This window comes from Hippocampus zosterae, chromosome 1 (genome assembly GCF_025434085.1).
Source record: "Hippocampus zosterae strain Florida chromosome 1, ASM2543408v3, whole genome shotgun sequence".
NCBI lineage: Eukaryota > Metazoa > Chordata > Actinopteri > Syngnathiformes > Syngnathidae > Hippocampus > Hippocampus zosterae.
The window spans coordinates 16360232-16380123 of NC_067451.1; the positions used below are offsets into that span (position 1 = coordinate 16360232).

The following is a 19892-nucleotide window of genomic DNA, read 5'->3' on the forward strand; positions in this document are numbered from 1 at the left end:
TTCCTTGATGGATCATGTGTAATTCATGATCAGCATGAGGTGTTCGGACAGATGTGGCAAAAGTACTGGATTTACACTCTGTACTTAAGTGGAAGTCCAGAGTAAAAATAAATAAGGCTGGTTCAAGTACTGATTCAACTCATGCATAAAAGAAAAAGGTACACTCAGCAAAATTCTCAAGTGCAAAGGTAAAAATATTTTTTTTCAGTTATTTGCAATATCCATTTTAATAACTTGAAAATGGTCACGTTGCGAGGTGGTGGTGGACCCCAAAAAGCAGGCAGGACAGAGGACTGTCGTCATCACCTCTGTGTGACCATAACAGCTAATCGCTACAGCAATCATTGTCTTTATAATCATTCAGGTCACCAAAACAATTCTTCAATTGCCACAACAACCACCCACGTCACCATGCATATCATCAACAGTCCAAACCTCTACAAAGAGCAATTTATGCCACAATTGTACTTGGTAAGAACACGCAGCAGGGGGCGCTGCATGCGCACACCTTAACCCTGGTCTCTGAAGGTCTTTCAAGGTGAACGTGTTTTGATGCTCGGAGGTAGGTAATCGTGACATCATGCCGCAGTTTGGGGAAAGAAAAAGAACCGGTGGGATGTGGTCAGGTTTGATTTCACCATATCCCAGCGGGACAAAACTTCATGGGGGCTGTCAGGAGAATGATGGCAGTGGCATAAAAACGAGAGCTTGAGGGGGAAAAGAAACAAAGGCAAAGGCCCACAGAGTATTTTCATCACGGGTGAGCAAACTTTCGAGCTCAAGGGCCGCATTCAATTTATAAAAGGGAAAGATGGGCCAGGTTATTTGTAAACACCGGTAAGTAAATGATAGTTAATTCACCAATTACTGTATTTAATCAAGCATTATTTTAATTGAGAGTAAACTCCCACTGATTGGATGCAATACTGAAGAATCCATTGTGGTGCCAAGGAAACAGGTGGTGTGTCAGAGAACACTTTTTTTGAGCAAATCTAGAGTGGCACATTACGGCAACATCCGGAAAACAGCACTCTACCCTTAGTTGCGCAGATGAAGTAAAACAGCACTACACCTTATGCAAAAAGAGTTGTCCAGGGTTTAAGTATTTCTTTTAGGTTCATCCCACCAGATTTGAATTTTTGGAAAAAGTCAAACCCTGATGCCATTTTGGGGACGCAGGATGAGAAGTTTTTTTAAAAGGACGAAAGCAGGTTTTCGTCCATCCCCGTAATCGTCCGTAACTGGGTCAAGTACCTACGGACACCCATTTCGCTAACGACTGACAGAAACACTCCCAACCTGTCTTGCGTGTGTAATCCGCCAATATACTACCTATGTAACCTAATGTGAAATATCCTGTACTTAGTTTGATGTCACCATTTCAGTTGTTTTCCTACATGGGAAAGAAAAGCACACAAACAAGATTTCTCAGAATTTGGACCTTTTAAGTAAATTGAAACCTTTTTATCATACTGTGATTTAAATAACCTTATGGGGGGTTCGACTTAATCGACTCGACTCATCTTTATTTTGACAGTGCTTTCGTAAGACCTGCAGCTGTAACAACGCGATTTACAGAACACAAAACATAAGACACTAACATTAAATCATAAAGCTTGGTCATCCGCAAGGGACTTAGAGTAGAGCCACTGTTCCTCCGCATCGAGTGCAACCAGATGAGGTGGCTTGGGCATCTGGTTAGGATGCCTCCTGAACATCTCACCGATGAGGTGTTCTGGGTATGTTCCTCTGGGATGAGCCCTTCGGGACGAGCCAGGACACGCTGGAGAGGAATCCCCTTTGGGAGAGCAGAGTGGAAATGTCTGGGGAAAGGGAAATCTGGGCTTCCCGGCTTAAGCTGCAACCCCGGCTAAGTGAAAGAAAATGGAAAGATGCATTATTTAATTCACAATTTAAATCAAATGGTGAGTGACAGGACGTAGAGGCAATGAAGCTTAGGAGGCCGCTAATGGCATTGATTCTGTCAAAAGGAGGGGGTACCGAGTTCATGGTTTGATATTTATTATCCTCTTGACAGCCTGGGTGAGGCAAATACACATCTGGTTCCGCGTACAAACAGAATTCTCTTGAGCTCGCCAGCTAGAAAGCAAAAAGAGGTCCTGTGGGAGGGGGATGATATGAGTGCTTGGAACACGGCGAACCTTTCACTTCTCCATCCACTCTTGCGTGTGGTGCAAATACAAGCGTCAGGTGCTTTGAAAAACACTGGCAAGGAGGCTTGCTGAGAGAAAAGCATCGAGCCTTGCACACCCACACACAAACTACAACATCGCAAATAAAGAAAAAAAACGAGGACACTTTGTAACAGACGAACACATGCATAAACGTGTCATCAGTGTTAAAAAAAGCCATCGTTGATTAAAACTCACAAAGTTAAAAAAAACAAAAAACATTTTCAGTCACAGACTGCCATATATGTCCACAATTACTGCAATGTGATTCTTACTTGTCAGTTATCCCCGATAACTACCACCTTAAACACCATGGCTAGAATTAACACAAAGACAAAAACATGTGAACGACCTTGCCAGTTTCACTTAGCAACATGAAATTTACGAGCACAATCTATCACGGGTGTATCCACAAACAATTCTCAACAAGACATGTACGAATTGACAATACACAGGAAGTCGGCCATTTTGGTTTGAAGCAACCTTTTGAGTGTCGCTCATTCAAAGTGTTTTTCTTGGACACGTCTTCCTAAAAGCTCTGCGAGCACGGCAACCTGCAGCGAGGCTGTTAAGCAGAACACAGGGGGGAAAAACACACACACAAAAGCCATTTGGAGCTAATTAACACCGTTTGATTGTCGGCAGGCATGTGGGACACCTTTTCATTTGTTGTCCACCAAGTTTTAAGCATGGAGCTGTGGGGGGCTAATTGTTTCTGGGAGTAGGGCTCGTTGGCATGCACAAGTACGATAAGAAGAAAATCCGTCTTCTGTCAGTGTCATCTCCATATGGGAAATTCCATGCCAATGAGGACGAAAGGGAAAATTCTCCCCTAATTTACCTTCTTTGGAACTGGTTTCTGTCTTTGCATCATGTGCTGCAATAATGAAAACTTTCTGGGACTTAACGCCACCCAACTTTTTAATACACAAACTTTAAATCGGGTAGTAATTGGACAAAAATCTCTTGTTTAAGTCAAACTAAAAATGGTCAAATGAAAGCAAAATGGCAGATCTCCCGTGCCTTTCAGACATGATTTCTTGAGACTTTTCTGTGGTTCTACTCATGATAAACCTGCCCACCAAATGTCACTGGTCACAGACATCATGGCTTTGGGGACTTAATCTTGCAAAACTTATTACTGGCGTTTCTGTGTTATTGTGAGTCATTGAACTTTGCCACCACGGTCTGCCCACACACAATGACAAAAACTTGAACATTCTGCAATTTAGCGCAATTGATCTGTTTTGTTATTGGATGCAATCAGACAAAATCTCTCAGAAAAGCATGCCTGAATTATTGTGGTTGACTGTCACAGTGGCTTGCGGAAGTATTTGGCCCGGTTGAACTTTTTGACTTTTGCCACTTTTCATACCAACAGAAGAATATTAAATTTTAGAGATTTTTTTGGTGTGTGTGTGTGTGTGTGTGTGTGTGTGTGTGTGTGTGTGTGTGTGTGTGCGTGCGTGTGGAGAATCAACACCCAGTGGTAGGTGGATGGCAGTGGCGGATGCTGGTCTGTCAAAGGAGGGGAAGCTCAATTTCGGCCTACATCATAAAATGTGACCGTTTATTTATACGTGAATTCTACTCTCCATTCCTTTTCAAAAAACTGAAAAGAATGCCTTCGCCATAAGATCGGTGATTGGCTCACTTCACTGTCAATCAAAAAGAGATTCAGCCTCAGACAGATCATCCAATCATGATGCAGAAAAGCTGAGCGTCCGGGCCAGACGATAAACACCCACTGTCCATAGACTCCCAGAGACGCCGAGCGTTCGATGGGCGGGAGAAAACCAACATTTATCCAATGACTCGTCTCGTTTCAATGCAGTGGGACAACCTACCCTGAACTCTCTTGATGCCCAGCGTCCGACGCTCAGCGTCCACACAGTTTAAAGCACAGTGAAGCTGCGTGAATGAATGAGAAGTGAATCGCGTCGTAACCAGTAATAAGAAGCTGATTCGGAACAAAAGTTGAGCTCGTATGAGCGCATATTTAGTCAATGACATGTCCACACAATTGTACATACACATATATTTGATCACTTACTTTTTGACATTTTAGAGGAAGCTGAGCTTCCCTTGCAGTCATAGAGAAATCGCCTCTGGTAGATGGCAAGTGGGACAAAATTCATACATTTTAAACTTAAAAAATAAAAAATAAAATAGTTAAAAATGGGGCATGCTAAATTATTCGGCCCCCATGAGTTAATACTTTGTAGAGAAACATTTTGCTGCAATGACAGCTGCAAGTCTTTTGGAGGGTGTATCTATCAGTTTTGTACATTTTAAGACTGAAAATGTTGCTCACTCACCCTTGCAAAACAGCCTGGGCTCAGTCAGGTTAAATATAGAGTGTTTGCCAACAGCAGTTTTCAATTTTTTTTCACGGTTTCTCAATTGAATTCGGGTCTGCATTTTGACTTAATCATCCTAACACCTGTTTAGTTTTGAACCAGTACATTGTAGATTTTGGTTTATGTTTAGGATCATAGTCTTGTTGGAAGGTAAACCTCCATCCCAGAGTCAGATCTTATGCAGACTAACACGTTTTCATCCCATCAATTATAACTTTCTTTCCTGTACCTGCTGAATAAATATAGCATATAAATACTCTCCATGTTGGGCTGAAAGTTTCACAGGATTGCCGGGTCCTGCTTGGTTTGCAGTGGTCTCATACTCTTTCCATTTCAATATGATTGCTTAACAGTGCTCCACAAGATGCTGAAAGCTTGTGAAATGTTTTTATATCGTAATCGTGCTTTTAGACTTGTCCACAACCATATCTCGGTCCTGCCAGGTGTGTTCCTTGGTCTTGAGGATGCTATTTGCGCTTAAAACAGACCTCTGCGATTCACACTGAGATTGGCTACACACAATGGACTCTATGTATCATCATCAATCAGTGAGGTCAACATTCGATCATTCAGAAATCTTTAGGTAGATCCTGGAGCGAGTTGGCCGCAGCGAATCCCAAAATCCCAATTTTATACCAACATTTATTTTTGAATTCTAAAACATGGCAAAAGGTCAAAAGGCCCAAGGGAGCCAAATACTTTTCGCACGCCGCTGTGCATACAAAGACGATTATCAGCCATGGCCTCTTGAGACTTAATTGCATGTCTACGCCTGATAGACATTCCTACCAAATGTCACGCTGCCAATAGAAACTGCCTTCAGATGCTGTGCGGGACAAATAAAGGATATCTTATCTTATCTTAAATTTTCCAAAAAGCCACAAGCCGAGCTATGAGGAAATGTTCGTCTTTTATGGTAAATTGGATAGCTGTCTGACATAATGCAGTCATTCATTAGTCATTCACCAATGGAACTGGCCACCTATACTTTACCTGCCTAAGGCTGTAAATGAGGTCGACCATTGGTGGCAAGTCAGAAGACGTTCTCTGTCCACAGTGTCACGTCCCATCGGGCCATAATGACCTGTCATCATCATCATCATCATCATCGCAGATAAAGCGCGTCTGCTTCTTTCTCTCATCGCTGAGCCCAATCACTGTTAGCTTTTTCCAGCAATGCAATCATAGATCTGAAATATCAGCCATTCACTCCCCTACACCCTTTCAGTTTGTGGTGGGAGTTTTATTAGTGTTCTCATTCCTACTGTATGGTAAAATTGTCTGATTGGGGATCTGAAGGAGCAGTGGTACCTTCATATTCAGGTTTAATTTGCGCCTTGACAAATCTTGGAGCTTCGTTCATTTAGCTATCAAATTAATTAGAATCAATTGAAATAGCATTCATCTGGCCCTCCCCCAAAGCCACCACAATTTTTTGTGACATACTTTTGATTTGAAAAAAAGCACATACATGCAATAAATTCCATTGCAAAGTGGACATTGAAGTTGTAATTACTGTTCTTACTGTATTTGTGTGCCTTTAAATGGAATTATAGCCAAGATATTTATCAGTTTGACATTTCCTAGGTGCCAGTCTTTTCATTGAAGCGAGTGTATTTGCCAATTCAGCCTTCTTTTGCAGCGTTATTTACTAACAAAACCAAGTTTGAAAGAACAAGATCATTACGACAAATAATTAGAACTTAGTATGAGAGTCGTGAGCAAGGCCAATAATCCGACAGCAAGTAGTCAGCTTGGAGCTGCACCCAAAACAGAAACAGAACAAAACCATGACACGCATCGAAAACATTTTGGGTGCTTATAGGTCAAGGTACTCATCAATATAAAAATGGGTGGTTGAGGTAACACTAAAATTGTATTTGCATGGAAAGTCAACAAAATGGAAAAACATTTCCTCATGCTATTGCAAGTGTGTGTTAAATTATGGATGGAAACAAATTAATACTTGGAACAAAAGGTGGCACTTATCATTAATCCTCCCTGCTCAGCCCCACCCTTTTCATGATCTTTTTATGATTTCCATGAATAATTGAGAATTTAATAATGCCACTGTCACTGAGAACACGATCAGAGCCCTGCTTATTCATTTTCAATAAAAATCTTTTAATCAGCGGCCACACTTTCTGTTCTATATTAGTCTGGTGTTGAACAACATTCAGAATTTTGTCAGTAGTTTTTATGATGTTTGCATAATGCATGTTGATGCAACCTCATGAAAATGCATTGATTTCATGCTTTCATGTCGTGGTGCTTACCGTGCATGATGTATAAATGATGCGCGCATGATGTATTTATATCTAAATAAATGCAAATCTATATGTGTGTGTTTGTATAAACTGCCCATGATGACTCATCTCTGCACGTATTTAACGCCGCATTACAGGGTGGCCATTTTAGAAACAATATTCAACATCAAAGAACAAAATGTCCGGCTAATCAGGGAGGTGTGTGCTGTTGTTTTGCCATTGTCTCAACACTTATCATTTTGGAAGTCTTGTGATTTTGGATATGGAAGTGAAAAAAATAATGATGACATGGTATCTCAAGGCATACTTGAAAAGAAAAAGGAAGCCTCCCATTTTGACTTATGCAGCCATTTTTGGTGCTTGCTTGGCACACAACAGGATTAAAACAAACAAACAAATAAGCAATTTCCGAAGCCAGTTTCACTTTGCAACATGAAATTTGGAAGGCATGCCTGTCATGCGAAGACCCAGAAAAAAATCCAGACACAGGAAGTCTGCCATTTTGGTTTGAAGTCAACTCAACTCAGCTTTATTTATATCTCACTTCAACAAGTGCTGTACATAAAACATAAAAGACACTGATTCATATAATAATCATTATACAATCATGACCAATTAAATAGAAATTTTCTTTTTTAATTAAAATATACAAAGTGACTGCTATTCTCTTCAGAGGTTTTTCAAAGGCTGACTCATCCTAGAGAATTTGCCCGATTGCTACCAAATTTGAACCTCACATACTCGACGGATGGAGGAAGAGCAATAGTAAACAACATCCATCAGGGCGGTGCCGCACACCCTCTGGCAGACACGGGATAACGTGCAAAAAGATTTTCTTGTTTGGAGGCGCGGACGCACACACACACACACACACACACACACACACACACACACACCCAAACCCAAACCCACACCCACACACACACACACACACACACACACACATGCCCTTTTCAAGCACTCCAGTACGGAGCTAAATAATTGATTGAGCGCTTTTTCCTACAGGAGGCGAAGTAGGCCAACATGTCTGCTGGTGTGCTCAAAGACCTCCTCCTGTCTGTCTGACGACACATTTGAAATGTTGCTCCATTTCATCAACTTCAATCAGGTACTGAGAAAGAGCCACCTTTTTGGCAGGAAACATTTGACAGATGGGCCACTTTTGCTGTTATCTATTTTTTACCTGCAATAACCTGAAATTGAATTTCAAATTTGTAGACGCCCGACGTTCTATCAAAGGCAGAACGAAGAAATGCTTGTTTATATTCTCACACACACACACATACACACACACCCACACACACACGCACACACACACACACACACACACGCACACACGCACACACACACGCACATACACACACACACACACACACACACTGCATACCTGTAAATGTAAGATGGCCGCCTGTGGCTTCAGCCCTCCCGGTGGCAAGTAAGCAGCATTTTTACTCCATTCAGGTAAAGCCATGGGATTGATTTCAAATTAATTCACCGTGCTCCCCTTTGCTTATCCAATTGTTCGTATCTTTTTCAATGTACTCTTCTTTCATTTAGACTTGAATTTTAGTGTTATTAGTAATTTCCATCCATCTATTTTCCGATGCACTTATCCCCACAAGGGTTGTGGGGGGGTGCTGGAGCCTAACCCAGATGTCTTCGGGCAGTAGGCGGAGGACACCCTGAACCGGTTGCCAGGGCACACAGAGACGAACAACCATTTGCAGTCACACTCACACCTAGGGACAATTTAGCGTGTTCAATCAGCCTGTCATGCATGTTTTTGGAATGTGGGAGGAAACCGGAGTACCCAGAGAAACCCGAGCAGGCCTGGGGAGAACATGCAAACTCCACACTGGGAGGCCGGAACTGGAATTGAACCCGGTACCTCTGCACTGTGAGATTGGTGCGCTAAGCACTAGACCACCGGGGCACCTGTTATTAGTAATTTGTTTGATATAATTGCATTGAAGGTCAATTTTCACCTGACCTCTGTTGCCCCCGAGTTGATGGAGCCCTTAGCATCTGCCTATGTCACCCTGAGGGTCGGTGTTGGAAGTGGTGCAGGTCCACAATTTGACAGCTTCCAACGTATCAGAGGTGGAATGCCGATTGCATGCAAGCAATTGTCAATGTGATATTAAAACCCTTCGCGTTGGGCATCAACAACAACAAACAATGTAACTGGAGGGATAGCTACAAAGTCAAACGTTTCAGAGGCTACTGGAGTGGATCAAATGTGATCAATGAGTCTGAAGCTTACTGCTAATTACTACATCAAGGAGTGACAAGATGGCAGCTGTCAGCCATCATTGTGGGATAGGTGAGAATGGGGGGAGTAAAGAGGGTTTGGGGCTGGGGGATTCATCTTGAGGGTCTATGACAGAAAGCATTCATGCGTCATGGGCTCCATCACATATGGACTTGGATTCGCTGAGTGGATTTCCATTTCTTGCCCTCAATCAGTCCGCCTCACATCACGGACTTATACATGGATATGCCGCTCGTGGCTAAACCCAGAGGGCAGCCATCTTACCTCGCCACTGTTACTAAGATCTTCTGTTATTTTTCCACTGAAAACACTGTTACCACTGGTACTACAAAACTACTGGTTACTCTAAAATGGTTCATTTAAGGTTCAAGGATTTTGTTGTTTACGATGATACTAGTGCAGCGTGTTATACCGGAGACAAATTCCTTGTGTGTTCTACATACTTGGCCAATAAAGATGATTCTGATTCTGATTCTGAACACTATAGGATCCCCTTATAAGAGAGACAGACAGTAATGTGAAAACACTGCGGGGAAATCATTGTATTCAAGGCAGGCGATGCGAGTGGCAATGTAAGAGGACCACCCATGCCTTTCATCATCCAGTCATACCGAAGTCCCATTCGTTCCTTCAGTTCTGTGGTGCATTCAATTGCAAAGGGGGGAATTTGAAAAGGACTTTTGACGTAAAGAATTACTCTGCTATAATGCAGACGCAGACTGAATGGATTATTGGCAGCGTGGTGTGCTGCAGTGCTCCAAGGGAAGACAACGTAGCTCTCATGAGACAATATCTTCATTGTTAAATCACTTTCCACAGGGCTCCTGATAATCAAATACTGTATACTGTCATAATGAATGACATAAGCATCAATATTTTGTTTTGGGAATCAATTTTCAAGATCTAGTGTCGGAAGTCTCATTATTTTGGTATCAATTGACACATCACTATTCATGATAATGGACACCTTGGACAATATAGTAACAAAATAATCCACAGCACACTAGGTCATATGTGCGCCTGCTGTCAATGTCACATGATTAATGTGACTGCTCCTCTCGCCAGTTACTCATGAAAACTGCCACAATCAAAATAAACAGCTTGACTTGATGAGTGTTTAGCATAAAGATGGGATGTAGCGTTGGATTACAAGGTGATGGTTAATTTGATCGTAATCATGACGAGAATGAATATTGAAGAGGTTTAAGAATAGACCCAATTATGGAAGATGTATAGAAATTTTAGATGGGGATTAAATGAGAGGAATGATGGACTATCATCTTCACCAAGGGACCGGAAAGAAAGCATAGCAATTAAATGTGCAGGGAGGTGATTGGAGCACTGCAACCATGTAACCCGCATTACATAATGTATGCATACTTATTATCCTTATTTTTATGTTATACTGTATGTAGCATTGAACATTGAATAATGTCTTTCACTCTATTAAACGGGTGTTTTATTTGATGGTTTTAGTTTGTAGCCTTACTGGCAAATGGTAATATGCTGTGAATAAAGTTGGCATGGAATAAAGACGTACCAAATAAAAGACACACAAACACACACAAATACATACACATATATATATATATATATGAATGGCCTGAAAGTTTGTAGAGTGAAAAATAAATGTATTATCACTGAAAAACGTATTGTATTTTTAATTACAGTCTTGAATATAGCATGAATTCTTTCTCCTGGATGTAAAAATATTGACATAATTATGTCATTGATCGCACATATGGAAATATTTCCACATTTACAGTATTATATTTTTGCAAAATATATATTCATCTGCCTGAAAAGGCCCATTTTAGTCTGCTAGTCTGTCCATACATGATTCATATTCAACATATATTATTTTCAGTTTTTCTGGTTGCTGCCAGTTTGTCCAGATCATTATTCATTTTGATCAAGATTGTTGTTGTTGTTATTGTTTTACAAAGCAATTATTTCATTTTTTTTTACACATGCACGTCTACTATTCTGCACTTTACCTCCTTCCTGAAGAGCTGAAAATGGCTGCCTTGTGCATCTGCTAACAACCCACAAGGAAACATCTGGGTATTTATTCATTCATTCATTCATTCATTCATTCATCTTCCGAGCCGCTTGATCCTCACTAGGGTCGCGGGGGTGCTGGAGCCTATCCCAGCTGTCTTCGGGCAGTAGGCGGGGGACACCCTGAATCGGTTGCCAGCCAATCGCAGGGCACACAGAGACGAACAACCATTCACGCTCACACTCACACCTAGGGACAATTTAGAGTGTTCAATCAGCCTGCCACGCATGTTTTTGGAATGTGGGAGGAAACCGGAGCACCCGGAGAAAACCCACGCAGGCCCGGGGAGAACATGCAAACTCCACACAGGGAGGCCGGAGCTGGAGTCGAACCCGGTACCTCTGCACTGTGAAGCCGACGTGCTAACCACTGGACTACCGGGCCGCCCCATCTGGGTATTTATAGCGGAGCAAAACATCCCGTTGACTTGTGTGTGATCCTGATACAGGAACATCAAGAATTCATACTTCCCTTGGCCCATCGTGCTATTCATATAAATCATGAAGGAGAATACATTATGCAGTGTGAAGGTCTGTGCACTAATGATAATGATGACAATATGACTCACTGAGATCAGTGACAACTTTGCCTTTCACACAGAACTCAGCAAAGCTGGTGCACAATACAGTGCATCGCGAAAGTGTTCACAGCCCTTCAATTTATAAACATTTTGTTGTGTGACAATATAATAAGGCCAACTTCCTCCCTCGTTTACCAGCAAAACAAAATGTTCAATCAACGTTCTTTGATCTTTTCCGCCGAATATGATTTGTGGGAAGTGGCTTGCAAATAGCTTTAAAGCAGTGGTCACCAAACTACGGCCCGCGGGACGGATCCGGCCCGCCTCCACATTTGGTCCGGCCCCCCTGAACAATACTAGAGAGTCTTTTGATTTATTTTTCATCTATGTATATTTGTATTTTATCATAAAATTTGGCTTTTGCAATAAAATATTCCTTAGTTATGAGCTATTTTCATGATTAACTATTAGCTAGTAACAATTTCATAAACACATATAACGTGACATTTGTTCCATCCTTCTTCGGTCTGTGCCGTTATCTGCCAACCCCAGAAAAAAAAATTCAGAATACAGGGAATTTAACCCAAAATGGAGAAACATTTTTTTTCAATGCAAAGAAAAGATTGTCTGTCTCATCTCTCGGTGGCGGTATTCAAAGAATACAATCTGCGGAGACACTATAGGGGTGTTCACACGGCACACATTTGCTCCGGCGCTGAACCGATGTATTTTGTTGCAATATATTTTGCACCGCAGCAAATTGTGTGGAGCATTCACACGTACAAAGCCGCTGAGCGTGACAGCACCGGCACAGCGTCAGTGCAGCCCCATTTGCGTTCACACGGCAGTTTCTGCAGTGGAGCAAAACGACAGAAAACAAATGAGCTGTCGTGTTGGTTCTTTTTAAAACGTATACACAACTCAAGCGACTACTAGACAGGCACGTCCTTCTCCTTCTCGATTTCCGTGCCTTCTGCTCGAGAGTGACCGCCCAAGAAAACGTAAATGAACGATGACTTCAATGACACTCAGAAAAGCAAACACTAATGCGCCAAACAGAAAATCAAGAGAGGAAATCACAAAATAAATTCTATTGGGGTTGGGGGGTTGTGAACAAACAACAAAGGAACAAACAACTCCGAGACAGTCCAGTCTCCTACAAAAGGAAAGATGTTACCAGCCAAGTCGTGTGTCGTTATTAAACAAACACATGACGGAGGTCCGACAGAGCACGAAAGCAACGCATTCTCGCCATACGTACTCTTCACAAGCATTTGCTCTGGAGCAAATTTAACCCAGTTGCGTTCACACGTGCAAATTTACATCGGTGCTGCTTCGCAAACGAGCATTTGCTCCGGAGCAAATTTTTAAACGACCTCCCTGAGGTATATCAAATTTGGTCCGGTGTAAGCCTTTTTCCGGGGCTATGCCGGAGCTAATTTGCACGTGTGAACGCTCTACTGGGGCAGCCCCGGCGTAGCACCGGACCAAATCTTGCCGTGTGAACACCCCTTATGAATCCCGTCATAACAACAAGTACGATTTTTTGCATGGGCAAATGAGAGCAGAAAAACTGTCAACGCTAAAAAGAGGAACGTACATTTGTACGCCAAGCTCAGCTGAACCAGCCATCTGTACGGGCTAGCTTTCGGTTTGCTCAACTGATAGCAAGCAGCGGTAAGGAGAGTTTGTCAAGAAATACATGAATGCTGTCGCAGAGGTTGTGTGTCCCGAGAAGAAAGACGTCTTTAATACCGCAAGTGTATCAAAAAAAGTTATTTGATTTTGTGTGGGTTTCTGGGAAACAACACATTTTTACGTCTAGGTACTCTTGCAGTCACACTTTTGCTGTTACAAACTGACCCCGGCCCCCCCATCAGAGAAGTGAAAAGTTATGTGGCCCTCACAGGAAAAAGGTTGGGGACCACTGCTTTAAAGCATCATCAGTGCCATGTGAAGGATAAATATTTTTTAAAACAGTACGTGTGAAGACGAAACGCCTAAATCCTTTTTTTGTGGAGAAATTATTGATTTTGAATCAAAACTTGTACTGTAAAGACACCCCTCTGTCGTTTTGTTGTTTCTGTTCATAAGTACGCCTATCTTAATAAAAATGTCCAACACGTTTCATTTATGGAGAATAATAAAACATTCTGGGAACTCGAAACTCGATGAACACAAATTGATAAGGTTCGTAAATGAACAAAATGGTGTGCAAAACAACTAAATATTTATTTATGAAAATATTTACAGAAAAACGAAGGACCGACACTGTATAAACAGAAATCGCTGGTGACAAAGAGCCAGATAAACCATATATGAACATAAATGGCAAGGTAAATTTGAAACACGAAAAAAAACCCAAAAAAAAACGAAACGACACAGGCCCAAACACACAAAACTTAAATCAGACAAGAATAATTGGAAAACCAAAATACCTACAAATAAGGTACTGTCGGAAAAGCAGCGACTATGAGCGTGTAGTCTAGAAAAGATCTATTGAGCATAACACGGTCAATAATCTGACGAAGACTTGGAAACTTGACCATGCCTAAATACTAGGCAAGGCTTGATGGCGAACGAGAACCAGGTGTACCGCTGAAGAGGGCACGCCCTCCACTCCAGCTGGCACTGAAAAACAAAAACAAAGACAGAGCAGAACATGACACGAAAAGCCTTTCAGGGCACACGCCGCTCTTGAACTGATTGTGAGATATTTTTTTTTCATGAACAAAGCTGGTTCTGTTTCCGTGTGGATATGGCACCTTTTATACTGAAACCCAGTGAAATTCCTGCGGAGTTGTCACAGGAGATCCAGTAGGGAAAAAAAATGCTTGAAAAAAATTGGGTGAAAAAAAGCTTGCCATGTGTGTTATGTGGATGACACATTGTAAAGTGCTCCACTGCATCAATGGCAAATGAATGTCGAGTGCAGCTCGAGTGTTGAGGAGAGTGCGTGAAAGATACCCGGGGGTGACCGGGAGGCTCCCTTGACTCGGTGTGCGAACTGTGTCGATATAAACCTCCATTTCCTGCAGCCAGACTCGAGCACGCTCGACGAGCTCGAGTGGACAATGAGAAGCTCGACAGTTGAATCCGGTAGGACTCATTGACACTAAAATAACTTGCCAACTGTCAGAAAAATCACGTCTGTGGCCGAGGGAGGCTAAAAAGAATGTTGGTGACAACAACAATGTGCTTCTCTTGATGGTAGCAACTTTCACACTGGCTAATTGCCTAGCCGTGTTTGTGTGTTAGGCACTGACGCAGGGACGGAGGGATGGGGTGGGGATCAAGTCGAATTGTGAATGTGCAGTTTTTGGAAGAAGAATCAGAGGCGTAACAAAGTCCGAATGCTGCCAGTGTATAAGGAGGGGGCGATAAACCCAGAGTGCGTTGAAATCTCTCAATGCATTTGGACAAGAGTTTCCCTTGACACATTGGTCATCTAATTTGACTATTTTCTGGCACTTACTTTCACAACCATCTTTGTAAAGGTTTTTATTCCCCCTCTCAATGAAAGTGAAACCATGCCACCATTGCCTCTCTGTCTATGAATCCTCTTCTGATTTGGGCTCATTTGGAATAATTCTCTATTTGTAGTTCAAAGGCCTTAGAGTTTGCCAAACGCGTCCACTCCAAATTAACATTTCTGACTGCGTTCAATTTCAGTCATGGGTTCTGCAGACTTTTGTGTGCATCCCGTTACGTTAGACATATCCACCAATTTTTGGATTACTCGATGTAACTGTTGCTCGGGCGAATTTTATCGTGTATTTCCCATAAAACAATCAAATATTTTTACCAGGACAGCCACATACTAGGTGAGATAGGCAAAATGTTTTCATAGTTAATTAAAATGTCTGACTTACTATTCTATAAAATAGAAATGTTTGCAAATCTTTGTCTCGATCTGTGAAAACGTATCGCCTGATACATTATTCAAATTTCTTGCATTTTAACATTTTAAAATACATGCATTGCAAGCCAATGGAACACTCCAAATTGTCCCTAGGTGTGAGTGTGAGCGCGAATGGTTGTTCGTCTCTGTGTGCCCTGCAATTGGGTGACTACCAATTTAGGGTGTACCCTGCCTGCTGCCCGAAGACAGCTGGGATAGGCTCCCGCACGCCCGCGACCTGTGTGAGGATAAGCAGATTTTTTTTTTCCCTGACCAGGCGGTGTGGCTGAATGAGTTTCAATGGGTCATGATAAGGACTGAACATCTTCACCACACATTTCCAAAAAGAGCTGTGCACAAATAAGACAGCACGGCAACACAAGAAGGTTGTATGAAATCACTTTATTCTCATGTACCGTGATTTCAAAATTTTCTTGTCTTTTTTTTTGTTTTGCACGAAGGTTTCCAGACTAAAATATCTGTCTTTAGAGGGCATGCAAGTGAGACTAACACAGTGGCGTGATGGGGAAGGCGGGTTAAAAACACACAACAAGACACATCAAAAGCACGTTATAGTCATACCATCGCACACCACAGAGCATGCAGATGTCCAGGAAGAAGTGGAAGGAGGGTGAGAAAACTTTGCAGTAGAAAATACTTAAAATATGCACTTCAAAAAAATATATATATTAAAAAAATGAAAAAGGAAAAACAATCACCAGCACACAAACACAAAACACAAAAGATTAGCACGCTAACTTAAGCATCCAAGAACACAGACAACATTGTACATCAGACGTTTACATTCAAGTTACATCAAAGAGTAGGTTGAGTATCAAGTGGTTTCTTCAGACTTACTTATTATGATGATTAATGAGCGGATTTTGAGTGGCAGTGGTCCGTTAGCTATGGCAAGCGAAGTAATAAACGACGATATCATGAGAGTGTGAAAGCTCAGCAAATCGAACAAATTGGTCAGGGAGAAGTACTCGAAGCTTGATAGAAGTCAATTGGCTGTAAACGACGACTGTGCAGGATTTCAAGGCCTTTGGCGATGTTAGCAAACTAGGCTAATGAGGCTAGTAGAAGAAGGCTAGCAAAGTTACAAGCAATAACACCTGAGATATGCAGGGAAAAAAACACGTTGTCTACTACTGCTATCTACTACTACGATGAGCGTCGTTCTTTGGTTTGACTGGATAACGCTGTTTGCGGATGTGCGGTTTTGGTCGCAAGTTAGCTGCTAGCGCTCCGAATGAAGGCTGCAGGGGCAGTTTACCAGCACACTGAACTCACTGGATGCTCAAGTTCAACACAATTCTGTTTTTAGCTGACTGAAAGTAGCAAGAATATGCAACATTCAGTAGGTACGTGAATCTGACATACTGATCTAATTTCTATGATTTGTCACACACCAGCCAAATTGTTGCTCAGATTCAATGCAAAAATAATGGCTCAAGGTCACAGTCAAATTGTGGAATTGCCTGCTTTTTATAGGTAACGGTTGAGTCGCTTTTGGCCAACTACGAGGATAAGTTCGCAGAATGTCTGAAAGAGCTGGAATGTTTTGAAAGACTCGTGGCAGTGATGGAGATGAAAAAATGAAAAAACAAAAAGTCCCGACAACACTCCAACTTTATGTGCCAGTCTCTCTTTTTCTTGTATGTGGCTAAAAATGAGGCAGTCTTAGCACTAATGTCTGAAATAGCTGGAATGTTTCCAAAAGTCACGGATAACAAAAGAAACAAAAAACAAAAAACATCTCCATATCTGACAAACTACATTTTTCCCGATCAACAATCTGATCTACATTTGATGACCCTTCAACTTTTTGTGTGATTTTGTTTTCCAATGAACAATAATGTTGTGATAACTACATATCAGATTTAAACAATTTATGTTGGGTTTTTATACGAGGTGACACAAAAATTGACGGCTGGGTATCTTCAAGTGACATGCTAACATTAAAACGCGCAATAGCAATCATCATTGCTTTACAGCTACTGTTAGCGCCATTGATACATTTGTGGATGTTACGATGCAAAAACTAAACTCGCTTTAAAAAAACCCAAGAATTTGTGACATTAGATTTGTATATGTTAGTTTTGCATCTTCAAGTGACAGCAACTTTGATTAACACTAAAATATGACTTTGCGCATCAATTTTTAATGCCACAAACTTAAGTGGGGCTTTTTGTTGTGGTGAACAATGAGGCTAACTTTGAATATTTTTAACAAAAACACAACCATCCAAATTGATGCACCATTTTTACAGTTTCCACAGATTGATAACATTACGATGAAAATGCTAGGCAGCCTGTACACACTTCATGAATGTATGTTGTTAAATTTCTACACTATGAAAAACAAAGTCCTGCGTCTTAAAGCAAAACACAGTCATGGAAACACGCAAAAGAGAACTATCATTGCCAGTTACGAGGACAAGGCATCTGATGACTGCACACTATTTGTCTATTTTCCCAAAACTATATACCCACTTTAAACAACTCAATGTGTAATTGTAACTTTTTATGTTTAAAAAAAATGGAGGAGCCTGCATCTTCGGTCAAACATGCAACATCGAAGATTGTCTGTCTTTGCCAATTCCGCCACACTGTAAAAATAGACATGGGACGAGTGCGTGAGGAATGATATTTTCGGCGTTTGCAACCGTCTGCTGTTTTTGAAGCGTCTTCTACATTTGCATTTATTTTTACAATCATGTGTTTGCAAAAATTCGGGAGCCACAGGATGATGACAGTCATCTACCGGTTGGAGACAAACTTTGCGCCATTTTGAGGATTTTCTTTAAGCCCCGCTCCCCCGCGGATGTGGAAGAACATTTGACACAGAGTCAATTAAAAAAAAAAAAGTGGTTATTGCCTTAAATATTTCGCCCAGTGGCGACGTCACGTCACAACATCTCACTGCATGCCAAGGATGAAAAAACAAACAAAAACAAAATGGAAACAATCAATCACTTCATTGATACGTCACAGCGAGGACCCCCCCCCCCCCCACCCCCTGCAATACATGTATCAAATCTTAACATAAAAGAACCAAAAAATGATTTGGATATATTCCTCAAAGTTAAAAATATGGCTTGTACTCATCTATCCATCTTGTTATATTTCATATACATATTTTTATATTATATATAGAATTATTTGTCATGTATCACCAGACTATTTACAAATTAAAGTGGGCATAATGGGGGTGATAATGATGTCTATTTTCACAAATTAATAAGTGGCAGACAGGACATAAAATTAGCCATTTTGTGACCAACATTACATCATGTCACAGCAGTGGAAGAAAAGCAGGGTGTGAGGAGGGAGGAAGGGTGGAGGAGGTGGTCGTAAGCGAGGCGACGTTACTTCTTGTTGAACATATCCATGAGTGGTGCCGGGATAAACTTCATCACCGTGTCCACGATGCTCTCCTCCTCCTCCTCTTCTCCACAGCCGGTGGGCACCGCCTTCTTGGGGCGGGTTAGGCTGCCCTCTGAGGCCTGCTCCATGGCGGCCGCTGCCTCCGCCTCCTTCTCTTCTTTCTTCTTGATGCCGTACTGCACAGCGACAGAAAAAAAAAATCACATTAAAAGCAGCAAGCAGCAGAGAATGGGCCCCTCGTAAACAGTTTTTCATGGTGAATCTTTGAGGTGATTAAACTTTTATGCCCACATTAGATGCTGTAGGCAACAAAGCTGGGAAATTTAGCATGGCCCATCTGCCTTGGTTATCAGCTTCAGATCGGGTCTTGTTTGGATCACTTCCTTAGTAAGAGGTCTGATGCAGCGGCTTGTTCCTTGATGTATCCGTTGTGATGCAGTTGCTATGTTCTTTGATGAAACCTTAATAGGTTGGTATATCTATAAAGGGCTTATAAAGCGTAACCGAGAGCCCCAAAACTGGATGTCACTTGAACTTATCCCCACTGAGAGTTCTCAATAAAGGAGGACTGTAGCAGAGGCTGATGTAAACCAGAGATTTATTTTTTCACAATTAGTACAATTCCAAAAAAGCCACATGAAAGGATAGAACTGCTAGGAGGTCAGGAAACCACTAACAATAATTGTGGTGCCAAATACAGAATATGGGCACACAGTGCCAAATAACCAGAATTTACATGTATAAAAAATAGGTGTCAAAATAGATCCACTGCAAATATGTCACTCCCAAACTCGTAATAAGCTTGAAGATGAACCACACTGGTAAAGGGACTAGAGCACCAGTAATTCTAGTGTCATGTGAACCGAGGGATAGAGTTACGTGGGAGTCTGTGTGTGCCTGTGTATATGGCAGGACTTTGCCCAAGA

The 19892-nt window shown here is 41.6% G+C and overlaps 1 protein-coding gene and 1 long non-coding RNA gene across 2 annotated transcripts in view; one reads left to right on the forward strand and one right to left on the reverse strand.

Annotated features, from left to right (window-relative positions):
- The first annotated feature begins 12347 nt into the window (after positions 1 to 12347).
- Positions 12348 to 13192, forward strand: LOC127600582 (uncharacterized). Its single transcript, XR_007962371.1, has 2 exons — positions 12348 to 12437; positions 12469 to 13192. It is a non-coding gene; the product is annotated as an uncharacterized LOC127600582 (long non-coding RNA).
- A 2765-nt stretch (positions 13193 to 15957) lies between these two features.
- The window catches only part of LOC127600542 (complexin-2-like), a 54620-nt gene continuing 50685 nt past the window's right edge, over positions 15958 to 19892 (reverse strand). Inside the window, exon 4 of the mRNA XM_052065205.1 lies at positions 15958 to 19142. Coding sequence (XP_051921165.1) covers positions 18948 to 19142 — 195 coding nt within the window. The 3' untranslated portion in view covers positions 15958 to 18947. The remainder of the gene's footprint in view (positions 19143 to 19892) is intronic.